Source organism: Danio rerio, chromosome 4 (genome assembly GCF_049306965.1).
Source record: "Danio rerio strain Tuebingen ecotype United States chromosome 4, GRCz12tu, whole genome shotgun sequence".
Taxonomy (NCBI): domain Eukaryota; kingdom Metazoa; phylum Chordata; class Actinopteri; order Cypriniformes; family Danionidae; genus Danio; species Danio rerio.
Genome location: NC_133179.1, coordinates 72916777 through 72930214, shown reverse-complemented (window position 1 = coordinate 72930214; position 13438 = coordinate 72916777). Strand labels below are relative to the sequence as shown.

Sequence of the window (13438 nt, the reverse complement as noted above, 5' to 3'; positions counted from 1 at the left end):
AATGGAATGCGTATTTATTCAGATTTAAATGTGATACGATCTCAGTTTCCAAAAATGTACACTTATTTTGTGGTTTAGTGTTACCAGCGTTGCCATAACAGCACAGTAGTCCTATTGCAAGCAGCAGGAACAAGAATACCACATAGAAATATACTGTCCACACATTATTTGACAGAAAAATACCATTTGAATGCACTATAAAATGTTCTGGGTTGTTGTTAACCAAATATATACAAGCCCAACCATTGGCCCCAAGACCGGTCACTCAGTGAAGCTAAGCAGGGCTGAGCCTGGTCAACAGCTGTATGGTAGACCACAAGGGAAAGCTAGGTTGCTGTTGTAAGTGGTGCTAGTGAGGCCAGCAGGGGCCAGTCCTAATGCTCCAGTATAGCGAAGGGGACACTATACTGTCAATAAGCGCCGTCTTTCGGATGTGACATTAAACCGAGGTCCCGACATGGCACTTCTCGTAAAGAGTAGGGGTGTAACCCCGGTGTCCCAGCCAAATTCCCTCCATTGGCCCATCATCGCCCACTAATCATCCCCATCCACAGAATTGGCTGTATCACTGTCTCTCCACTCCACCAATCGCTGAATATAGGATAAAACAAGCTAAATAAATGCACATTACATTTGTGATTTAAATGTTCCTGAAAAATTAACCCAGTGTTGGGTTTCTTGATATTTGAACCAACATTAGGTTATGAGAACCCAGAATTTTTTTAGAGTGTAGTAGATTGAAAATAATAGGTGTAAAGTGCAGCGCTTTCTATCTCCGATACACTGTACGAAAAAAAATTGTAAAAAAAAAAGTCCAAATGACTGTCAGCTACGGCTGCCAAACAAAAACCACAAAATTACGGTAAAATGTCTTTGTTGAAATAAAGTGCAAAAAATAATAAATCTACAGATATTTTCATTCAAATGATTACAGAAAAACACTGTTATTTTACAGGGTTTGCCTAGATTATTACCATCAAATCCGTTCAATAAAGGTATACACTAAGAGTTTTACAAAGAAACACTGTTATTATACAGACTCTCCTAGATTATTATGATCAAACACCATCAATAAACTGACTGCACTAAAAGTTCAAGAGAAAACAATGTTATTTAAAAGAATTTTCCCTAAATCATTACGATTAAACACCTTTAATTAAATGCCAAGACATGCTCATGATCGTAATTTAACAGTTTTATTTTGGATCAAAAGTTTTTGGAAAAAAACAACAAACGAGATACAACTGATTAAAATTCTCACAACTTTAAAATTACAGTTGTTAAAGTTTATTGAATAGTGTTTATGTAAAACATGTGGAGGTTTAAGTTATATGGAATGATTCAGTTGCAGATCTTAAATGAAATGGAACTGTAACGTGAAGGGGACGCTGACAAATGAGTGCAGATCCAAAGGCGAGCAACAGTCAACACAGGGGCAAACAGATGTAACATTTTGCAAGGAATCCAGAGTCATGGTCAAATAACAGGCAAATGGTCAGTCCCGGCAGCAAACAACGTAAACAATTAACAGTAAAATAACTGCGTCATAATGTTCACATTAACAGTATAACAAGACTAAGCAATTGGTGTGTGCGTCTGTGCTGCTTTTAAAGTGCATGTAATCAGTTCATAACGATCCTCCGACTGTGTGTGTGCAATCAGCAGAATCCAGAACAGGTGCATGTGAGCGCTCTTAGTGTGTTACTTTATTGATTTGATGGTAATAATCTAGGAAAAGTCTGTAAAATAACAGTGTTTCTCTGTAAACATTTGAATGAAAATATCTGCGGATTTATTATTTTTTGCACTTTATTTCAACAAAGACATTTTACCTTAATTTAATGGTTTTTGTTTACAGCCGTAGCTGCCAGTCATTTGACCTTTTTTTTAACGATTTTCTTAAATTTTTTTCACAGAGCAAGTAATTACAATTTATTACTTTAATTTTACGTAATTTTAAATGTGCTTAAAAAACATGAAAAAAACACTGTAAATAATACGTCAATTTTTTTGTATAAAACAGACAAATTGCTGTAATTTGTCATTACTTATATAGTACATAAAATAACAGTCAAGCTGTTAATTTAAAGATAATTTTTGTAATTTTTACGAACTTTTGCATATAATTTAAAATAACAGAAGAAATACTGTATAAATAATACTGTAATTTCCCTGTATAAAAAACACAAATGTCAGTCATTTGTCTTTAATAATAAAGTACCTAAAATGAAAGTCAAACGGTTAATTTAGAGAGATTGCTTGTCATTTTACTAAGTTTTGAATATAATGTGAAATGACAAAAAATTACTGTAAAAAATTTAAGGATATTTTCTGTAAAATTAGTTTGTTTTTTTTACAGTGTAGCCATTACCTTTTTTTTTCCAACTCATATTTCAGGCCATCCTACTGCTTTGGTCAAAAATTTGAAAATAATAACATGCCACATATTGTGGGACATTAAAAAAGTGAAAACAGTGTCATCTTCTGCTGTAACCACAGTGTTATCAAGGCAAAAATCATCCATTGCTAGTCATTCAAAGCGCTGTTGGCTTCGTCTGAGCCGAATCAATATTTCCGACTGGCATAAAATCGGCACACGGCCCCCCAAGACATTTGCTCCATGAGCGGTATTGACAAAAGCTTCTCGCAGAGGTTAAGCTTGACAGACAACACTTCCCACAACAAGACGGCCTATGTGCAAGGGATTGACATCTGACAGCCTGCAAACGATTGAAGAGCAGGGGGACTGTGGGTAAATACCGAACAGCGCATCAGGCAAGCACACTGCTTTTTCATATACCTGTCAGTTTTGAGGCTTTTTGCCTTTTATTTAAATGCTTGAATCTGTCTGATGTAAAGAAAACATGCAAAATACACTGTTTAAGTGTTTCTCTTGTGGGATTTATTAGTTTGCTCCTGTTTTTTTTTTTTTAAATATGTGTTTTTTTTGGTGGAAGGGTTTGTTTATAAGACTGCCATGACACCGTTATATTCATATCAGTATTGTATTTTCTTTAAAATAAAGAAGTAAGGGATATTATTTCAATCTGCAACATTTTGAGAATGGCCAGACTGGTTCCAGTTCCAAACCTTGGGGATGTGGTGGAACGGGAGATTGGCATCATGGATGTGCCGCCGACAAATCTGCAGCAACTGTGTGATGCTATCATGTCAATATGGAGCAAAATCTCTGACAAATATTTCCAGTACCTTGTTTAATCTACACCACGAAGGATTAAGGCAGTTCTGACGGCAAAAGGTGGTCCAACCCAATACTAGTAAGGTGTACCTAATAAAGTGGCCGCCGAGTGTATATAATAACTGTATAGAAAATATTTTTCTGTTCATGAACTCACCCGGTGTTCATGTTTTGGTGCTAGAAATGTATTCAAATGAGTAAATATTTAATGAAATCAACTCGTCGTTTGCATAATTAAAACAATTCGTAACATAATCAACCACCTGCAAAAGTACGGCGATAATCATTAGTTAATGTTGTTACCATATTGACCTGCGGTACATACACTGCTTCATCGGTGTGTATACGAGAGTGTACCTGCCAATTCCAACCGCAATATTGCCTGTCTCAACCTGTTCTGGAGAGACTAATGTACAGCGACAGAAGGACGGGAATGAAGGTGTTTGATTGATGGAGAGTGTCGTTTTGGGGTCCATCTGTCATGACCTGTCATCCTCCAGAATGACAGCTGAGGATCCGTAAACACACGCTTTTCTCTCTCCCTTCCATAAACACTTGTCGTTCTGCCATGAGCGGTCGCCTAGCAACAGCACACACTCCCAGATTGTTTATGACGCTCGGAAAAATAGTTGAGCGCATAAGGAGAAGGGAAGACGAGAGAGCACGAAGTGGAAAACACACTTCAGTGGGGTTGCTATTTACGTTCAGCTAATGTGAATAAACAACTAGTGCATTTTGAATCAGTTTGGGCTCCTGCGTAAAGAAAATTTGTGTACTGAGTATTATTTTTTTAATAATGTACATTGCAGAAATTGTGCAGTAAAATAACAGACATTAAATTACAGAAATTTACTGTAAAATAACGAACGTTAAATCAAATAAATGTACTGTAAAATAGCAGATATTAAATTACAGAAATTTACTGTAAAATAACAGATATTAAATTACAGAAATTTACAGTAAAAAAACGTATATTAAATTACAGAAATTTACTGTAAAATAACGAACGTTAAATTAAATAAATGTACTGTAAAATAGCAGATATTAAATTACAGAAATTTACAGTAAAAAAACGGATATTTAATTATAGAAATTTACAGTAAAATAACGGATATTAAATTACAGAAATTTACTGTAAAATAACAAACGTTAAATTAAATAAATGTACTGTAAAATAGCAGATATTAAATTACAGAAATTTACAGTAAAAAAACGGATATTAAATTATAGAAATTTACAGTAAAATAACGGATATTAAATTACAGAAATTTACTGTAAAATAACAAACGTTAAATTTAAAAAATGTACCGTAAAATAGCAGATATTAAATTACAGAAATTTACTGTAAAATAACGAACGTAAAATTTTAAAAAATGTACCGTAAAATAGCAGATATTAAATTACAAAAATTTACTGTAAAATAATGAACGTTAAATTACAGAAATTTACTGTAAAATAGCAGATATTAAATTACAGAAATTTAAAGTAAAAAAACTGACATTAAATTACAAAAATTTACTGTAAAATAATGAACGTTAAATTAAATAAATGTACTGTAAAATAGCAGATATTGAATTACAGAAATTTAAAGTAAAAACACGGATATTAAATTACAGAAATTTACAGTAAAAAAACGGACATTAAATTACAAAAATTTACTGTAAAATAACGGATATTGAATTATAGAAATTTACTCAAATAATGAACATTAAATTTACAGAAATTTACTCAAATAATGGATATTAAATTTACAGAAATTTACTCAAAAAATTTGACATTAAATTATAGAAACTTACTGTAAAATAGCAGATATGAAATTACAGAAATTTACCGTAAAATAAAGGGTATTAAATTAGAGAAATTGAGAGTAAAATAACAGATATTAAATTAGAGAAATTTACTGTAAAATAACGGATGTTAAATTACAGAAATTTACTGTAAAATAATGGATAATAATTACAGAAGTTTACTGTAAAATAACGGACAGTAAATTACAGAAATGTACTCAAATAATGGACATTAAATTTACAGAAATTTACTGTATAATAACGGACATTAAATTATAGAAACTGTAAAATAGCAGATATGAATTTACAGAAATTTACTGTAAAATAATGGCCATTAAATTAGAGAAATTTACTGTAAAATAATGGACATTAAATTAATAAATTTACCGTAAAATAATGGATATTAAATTAGAGTAATTGGCAGTAAAATACCAGATATTAAATTTGAGAAATTTACTGTAAAATAACGGATATTAAATTACAGAAATTTACTGTAAAATAACGGATATTAAATTAGAGAAATTTACTGTATAATAACAGATATTAAATTACAGAAATTTACCGTAAAATAAATGATATTAAATTAGAGAAATTTACTGTAAAATAATGGACATTTAATTAATAAATTTACCGTAAAATAATGGATTTTAAATTAGAGAAATTGACAGTAAAATAACAGATATTAAATTAGAGAAATTTACTGTAAAATAACGTTTATTAAATGACAGAAATTTACTGTAAAATAAATAACGGATTTTAGAGAAATTTACTGTATAATAACAGATATTTAATTACAGAAATTTACTGTAAAAAAACGGACAATAAATTACAGACATAAACTTCAATTGAAATTTCTGGTAAGTTTCTGTAATTCAACCTCTGTTGAATTTCTGTAATTTAACAATAATATTTTTAAATATATTTGAAATATTTTTAGTCCATCAAAAAGTGCAAACAGCAAAAAAAAGTCACTAAAATGCAGTATTTAAATCTCATAGAGGCGTATAAGATAGGAAACTGAGGCGTATAACTGTAAAAAAAAGTCCACCCCTTTCACCAGGCCGGCTACAGGGCCTGTAACCCACATCCTAGGCACATTGTATGTAAATGTAATTAGGTAATATCACTCAGTAGTTTAATGAATGCAACTATGTCAGCTTAAAACAAAGTGTAAGCAAATAAAGTGATCCCGAACCCTTTCCTATGTAGAGTTGATAAATACTTAGGGTTAGAAAAGCCTTAACTGGCATTCAATTGGCGATGTTACCAGTGTCTTACCCTAGAAAAACTGCACAACATGCCCTAAAGAATGAAATATATATTGTGTCTTAACAGTCTATAAATAGTAGAGCAGTCGAGCCCTATCGATTTAAGCCTATTGATCAGGAGGCACCTGAGAAGTGAAGCGAGGCTTACATGACGGTGTTGATGCCAGAGAGCTGCTGGAACATCTGCAGTCCACAGCCCACAATAAGAGCACGGCGAGCCGGAGGGAAGGTCAGCATGCGCCAGATCACCGGGCCCTCTGCACAAACACATGTAAACACATATCTACGTCATCCGCGCATCAATGGAAAGAGTGACTCAGATGTCTTATTAAGAAATACCTCAGCTCCCCTGTTAAATCCCTATTTATGCTTAATCGATTAAATGAGATCTGAGAGCTACGGAGGAGTCAAGAGCGTAGGATGAGGTTCCATTTGCGGATCAAAAAATAAGGCTTTCTATGCTTCAAAATATATCCAATAAAGAGGAAACGAGCAAATGGCGAATGTAAAGATACTCGGAAATGTGTGTCAACGTTTTCAAACTATTTGATTTGATTTACCAAAGTCACGCAAGTGGCAATTTCACATCGGTCACATTATAAAATAAAATATTGTTGTTATTCCAACAAATACTGGTGAGTGGGCTTAACAAACCACCTGCAGAAACACTCTTCTCTCCGTATAAAAACACTGCTAAATGAAAATGTAGCTAACGTATGGTTTAAAGATCAATTTGATTCAGCTTGAATCAAATGACGTACTATGTTGTATGGATGATTCATTCAAAATTAATTAAATATATTTTTAAATAGGTTGTCATAGTATTGTATTATTTGTCATAGTATTGTGTCATGACTGTTTTTTGTTCACAAGATGCCACTGTAGTTCACCAGCTACTCCCAGCAAACTACAGTGGCTTAGAACTACATTTCCATACGTTCTTTCGTGCACACATCCGGTCTGTCATCTACACTGATTGCAAACACAGCTGTCTCTGTTTCCCCGTTGATTACCTGGACTTTATATTCAACCATTCCACCTCTGTTTGTCAGTTCGCCGTTCGTCTATATCAGTATGTTTGTTCCTGATTGCAGTCTGTATCCTGTTATTCTTGTTAAGATCTAGTTAGAGTTTTATCTGATTGAGTTCCTGGTTTGTTTGTTTTGTTTGTTACTTTGCACTTTGGATTTTTGTATTATTGTCACCTTCTCTGCACAATAATATATTAAACTGCACTTGGATTCTACTCCCGTTTTTTTGTTTCTGTTTTGATCACGCTAACGTGACAGTATTGTATAGTATTGTCAAATATTTTGAATAGCAGATATTAGTTCATATTTGGACAGATTATTATTATTGTTTATTGTTTTTGTTGTTTATTATTATTTATTATTATTAGTTGCTGATTATATTATTTGTTGTTGTTATTATTATTATTAAGGAACTAAGCCGAAAAGAAAATTAATAAATGAATAATACTATTATTGCTTATTATTAAGTATTATTATTGTGTTTTTTATTATTGTTATTTAGTATTATTATTTTATTAGTATTAATATTGTGGTTTTTATTATTATTATTAAATATAATTTATTTTTATTAAATATTATTATATATTATTATTATTGTTTAATACTATTTATTATTATTATTCATATTTTTAAGATTGTTTATTTTTATTATTTATTAACATTATTTATTTTATTAAAGAACTAAGACGAAAATGAATGAATAACATTATTATTTTTATTATTGTTGTTTATTATTATAATTAATGGTCATTATTAATGATATTATTATTGTTAATATTATTGTTGTTTAATATTATTTATTACTATTCATATTATTATATAATATTGTTATTGTTTATTATTATCAATATTATTTGTTATTATTATTGATATTATTTATTTTATTAAAGAACTAAGCCAAAAAATTAATGAATAATATTATTATTGTTTATTATTATTATTATTATTAATGGTCTTTATTATTGTTTATTATTATTTTTATTATTATTAATGGTCTTTATTATTGTTTATTATTATTATTATTAATGGTCATTATTATTATTAATGATATTATTATTGTTTATTATTATTAAGTATAATTTATTATTATTAAATATTAATATTATTGTTTATTGTTATTATTATTATTATATTATTTTATTGTTCATAATTATTGTTTAATATTATTTTCTATTTTATTATATATTATCATTATTGTTTATTAATATCATTTGTTTTATTATTAATATTATTTATTATTGTTGTTGTTATTGTTTATTTTTATTGTTATGTATTTATTTATTGATTTATCTTATTGCTTATCAATGAGAAATATATACAGTTGAAGTCAGAATTATTCGTCCCCTTTTGATATTTTTTTCTTTTTTAAATATTTCCCAAATTATGTTTAACAGAGCAAGGAAATGTTCGCAGTATGTCTGATAATATTTTTGTCTTCTGGAGAAAGTCTTATTTTTTTTATTTCGGCTAGAATAAAATCAGTTATTGTAAAAAAAAAAAACATTTTTGGGACAATATTATTAGCCCCTTTAGGCCAATTTTTTCCCGATAGTCTACAGAACAAACCATCATAATACAATAACTTGCCTAATTACCCTAACCTGCCTAGTTACCCTAATTACCCTAGTTAAGCCTTTAAATGTCACTTTAAGCTGTATAGAAGTGTCTTGAAGAATATCTAGTCTAATATTATTTACTGTCATCATGACAAAGAGAAAATAAATCAGTTATTAGAAATGAGTTATTAAAACTATTATGATTAGAAAAAATAAACAGGGGCGCAAATAATTCAGGGGGGCTAATAATTCTGACTTCAACTGTATATATATATATATATATATATATATATATATATATATATATATATATATTTTATATATATATATATATATATATATATATATATATTATATATATATATATATATATATTATATATATATATATATATATATATATATATATATATATATATATATATATATATATATATATATACACATATATATACATATATATAAGATGCGCAAAAGCTTTTCTAATACTATATAAATAAAATAAAGTAATAATTTTGCCATTTATCTCTTCCAAGAGCAGCAAAGGATAAACATAATATTTGAAACCAAATTATTATCTCTGAAAGATATGAAGTTAAAATGTTCATCTGTGGAACTTAATTCATATACTGGTACATGCGTCTTTTATTTCTAATAGAACTACAAGCACTCACAGTTAACACAGGGAGAACGTCATGAGAAATATGAAGAGTAAAACATGTGCACAGGTGTTCAGAAACGACACGAGGATAGGAAGCTGATTACAGAATTTCCATTTCAGGTTTTATTATTCCTCAAAGTCCGTATACGCTCACAGATAAATTCCTGCTGGGAGTAAAGCGGTTCTGTGTTTGCTTGATATTATTGTCAGAGGACGGCTGGATTTTCTCCAGAGACGCTCATTCGATTACCTCTCCAAACTCAAATTCATGAAGCTCTCAGAACGGGACTGAACAGAGGGGAAAAAACACTTTTAATGAGCCGCTAACTTCATTCGCTCAGACATGCAATCCTTACTTCCAAAGGAAACCGCTGAAACATCCGCGCGCCCATAATGTGATTGCACTGGGTGTAGGAGAGACATCTGTCTCCTCTTTAACCCTTCTGTTGATTTTACAGCTCAAAAACTGATTGAGCGTTGAGGAAAACTCCACACTGATGAGGGGAAAACCAAGATGTTCACTGGTTTTTCGATATTTTGTCAGATACTCACTGACAAAAGAACACACCCGAGAACAAACAATAGATTTAGAAGACCAAAAACTGTCTGTTAGATATAACTAGATATTAAAGTTTGAGGACAAACGTTATGGTGGCTTGAAAAGCCGAGTCTGAAAGTTTGAAGTGGTTTAAAAGTGTAACTGAAGTAGTTTTGAAACAGTCGACATAGATAAGTAAAGTACATATATGTTTGCAAGTTTCTAGTATAGATTTGCATGTTTCTTGGTAGGCGGTTGCTAGGGTGTTCTGAGTGCTTGCTAAGGGGTTGCTAGGCGGTTACTAAGGTGTCGCTAGGTTGTTGCTAAGGTGTTGGTAGGTGGTTGCTAGAGGGTTCTGAGTGGTTGCTAGGGTGTTCTGAGTGGTTGTTAGGTGGTTGCTAACATAAATTAGCATGATTCTAGCATGAATTGGTATGTTGTTAGCATGACTCTAGCATTAATTAGCATGATTCTTGCATTAATTAGCATGTTGTTAGCATGATTCCAGCATGTATTATTATGTAACTAGCATGAATTAGCATGTTGTTAACATGATTCTAGCATGAATTAGCATGTTGTTAGCATGATTCTAGCATGAATTAACATGTTGTTAGCATGAACTAGCATGAATTAGCATGTTGTTAGCATGATTCTAGCATGAATTAGCATGTTGTTAGCATGAACTAGCATGAATTAACATGTTGTTAGCATGAACTAGCATGAATTAGCATGTTGTTAGCATGATTCTAGCATGAATTAACATGTTACTAGCATGATTCTAGCATGAATTAGCATGTTACTAGCATGATTCTAGCATGATCGTTCAAAATATTAAAAGGGTCACGAAACACCAAAACACGTTTTAAGATGTTGACAGTCGTATGTGTCCGACGCTGCTAAAAACACAATTAGAAGTTGCTAGGTTGTTGGTAGGTGGTTGCTAGAGGGTTCTGAGTGGTTGCTAGGGTGTTCTGAGTGGTTGCTAGGTGGTTGCTAACATAAATTAGCATGATTCTAGCATGAATTGGTATGTTGTTAGCATGACTCTAGCATGAATTAGCATGATTCTTGCATTAATTAGCATGTTGTTAGCACGATTCCAGCATGTATTATTATGTAACTAGCATGATTCTAGCATGAATTAGCATGTTGTTAGCATGATTCTAGCATGAATTAACATGTTGTTAGCATGATTCTAGCATGAATTAGCATGTTGTTGGCATGATTCTAGCATGAATTAACATGTTGTTAGCATGAACTAGCATGAATTAGCATGTTGTTAGCATGATTCTAGCATGAATTAGCATGTTGTTAGCATGATTCTAGCATGAATTAACATGTTGTTAGCATGAACTAGCATGAATTAGCATGTTGTTAGCATGATTCTAGCATGAAATAGCATGTTGTTAGCATGAACTAGCATGAATTAGCATGTTGTTAGCATGATTCTAGCATGAATTAACATGTTGTTAGCATGAAGTAGCATGAATTAGCATGTTGTTAGCATGATTCTAGCATGAATTAACATGTTGTTAGCATGAACTAGCATGAATTAGCATGTTGTTAGCATGATTCTAGCATGAAATAGCATGTTGTTAGCATGAACTAGCATGAATTAGCATGTTGTTAGCATGATTCTAGCATGAATTAACATGTTGTTAGCATGAAGTAGCATGAATTAGCATGTTGTTAGCATGATTCTAGCATAAATTAACATGTTGTTAGCATGATTCTAGCATGAATTAGCATGTTACTAGCATGATTCTAGCATGAATTAGCATGTTGTTAGCATGATTCTAGCATGAATTAGCATGTTACTAGCATGATTCTAGCATGAATTAACATGTTGTTAGCATGAACTAGCATGAATTAGCATGTTTTTAGCATGATATTAGCATGAATTAGCATGTTACTAGCATGATTCTAGCATGAATTAACATGTTGTTAGCATGAACTAGCATGAATTAGCATGTTGTTAGCATGATTCTAGCATGATAGTTCAAAACATTAAAAGGGTCACGAAACACCAAAACACATGTTTTAAGATGTTGACAGTCGTATGTGTCCGACGCTGCTAAAAACACAATTAGGAGTTGCTAGGTTGTTGGTAGGTGGTTGCTAGAGGGTTCTGAGTGGTTGCTAGGGTGTTCTGAGTGGTTGCTAGGTGGTTGCTAACATAAATTAGCATGATTCTAGCATGAATTGGTATGTTATTAGCATGACTCTAGCATGAATTAGCATGATTCTTGCATTAATTAGCATGTTGTTAGCACGATTCCAGCATGTATTATTATGTAACTAGCATGATTCTAGCATGAATTAGCATGTTGTTAGCATGATTCTAGCATCAATTAACAGTTTGTTAGCATGAACTAGCATGAATTAGCATGTTGTTAGCATGAACTAGCATGAATTAGCATACTGTTAGCATGATTCTAGCATGAATTAGCATGTTGTTAGCATGATTCTAGCATCAATTAACATGTTGTTAGCATGAATTAGCATGTTGTTAGCATGATTCTAGCATGAATTAACATGTTGTTAGCATGAACTAGCATGAATTAGCATGTTACTAGCATGATTCTAGCATGAATTAGCATGTTACTAGCATGATTCTAGCATGAATTAGCATGTTGTTAGCATGATTCTAGCATGAATTAACATGTTGTTAGCATGAATTAGCATGTTGTTAGCATGATTCTAGCATGAATTAACATGTTGTTAGCATGATTCTAGCATGAATTAGCATGTTACTAGCATGATTCTAGCATGAATTAGCATGTTACTAGCATGATTCTAGCATGAATTAGCATGTTACTAGCATGATTCTAGCATGAATTAGCTTGTTACTAGCATGATTCTAGCATGAATTAGCATGTTACTAGCATGATTCTAGCATGAATTAGCATGTTACTAGCATGATTCTAACATGAATTAGCATGTTACTAACATGATTCTAGCATGAATTAGCATGTTGTTAGCATGATTCTAGCATGAATTAGCATGTTCTTAGCATGATTCTAGCATGAATTAGCATGTTTTTAGCATGAACTAGCATGAATTAGCATGTTACTAGCATGATTCTAGCATGAATTAGCATGTTACTAACATGATTCTAGCATGAATTAGCATGTTGTTAGCATGATTCTAGCATGAATTAACATGCTGTTAGCATGATTCTAGCATGAATTAGCATGTTGTTAGCATGATTCTAGCATGAATTAGCATGTTACTAGCATGATTCTAGCATGATCGTTCAAAATATTAAAAGGGTCACGAAACACCAAAACACATGTTTTAAGATGTTGACAGTCGTATGTGTCCGACGCTGCTAAAAACACAATTAGGACACAAATATCTCACTAAAAAGTGAAAATAGGTTGTTTTCGCGTTATTTCG

General features: G+C 31.5%; 2 protein-coding genes across 15 annotated transcripts in view; one reads left to right on the top strand and one right to left on the bottom strand.

The window, feature by feature from the left end:
- The window catches only part of tmem19 (transmembrane protein 19), a 1055620-nt gene that overhangs the window by 409709 nt on the left and 632473 nt on the right, over positions 1 to 13438 (top strand). The gene's annotated exons all lie outside the window — the stretch shown is intronic.
- Positions 1 to 13438, bottom strand: part of slc2a13a (solute carrier family 2 member 13a) — a 171827-nt gene that overhangs the window by 60378 nt on the left and 98011 nt on the right. For all 13 annotated transcript variants that reach the window (XR_012402525.1, XR_012402523.1, XR_012402524.1 and 10 more), the window contains one exon: positions 6403 to 6511. Coding sequence is in view for 4 of the 13 variants with exons in the window: in XM_073948393.1 (XP_073804494.1) it covers positions 6403 to 6511 (109 nt within the window). In the remaining 9 variants the exon portion in view is untranslated. The remainder of the gene's footprint in view (positions 1 to 6402; positions 6512 to 13438) is intronic.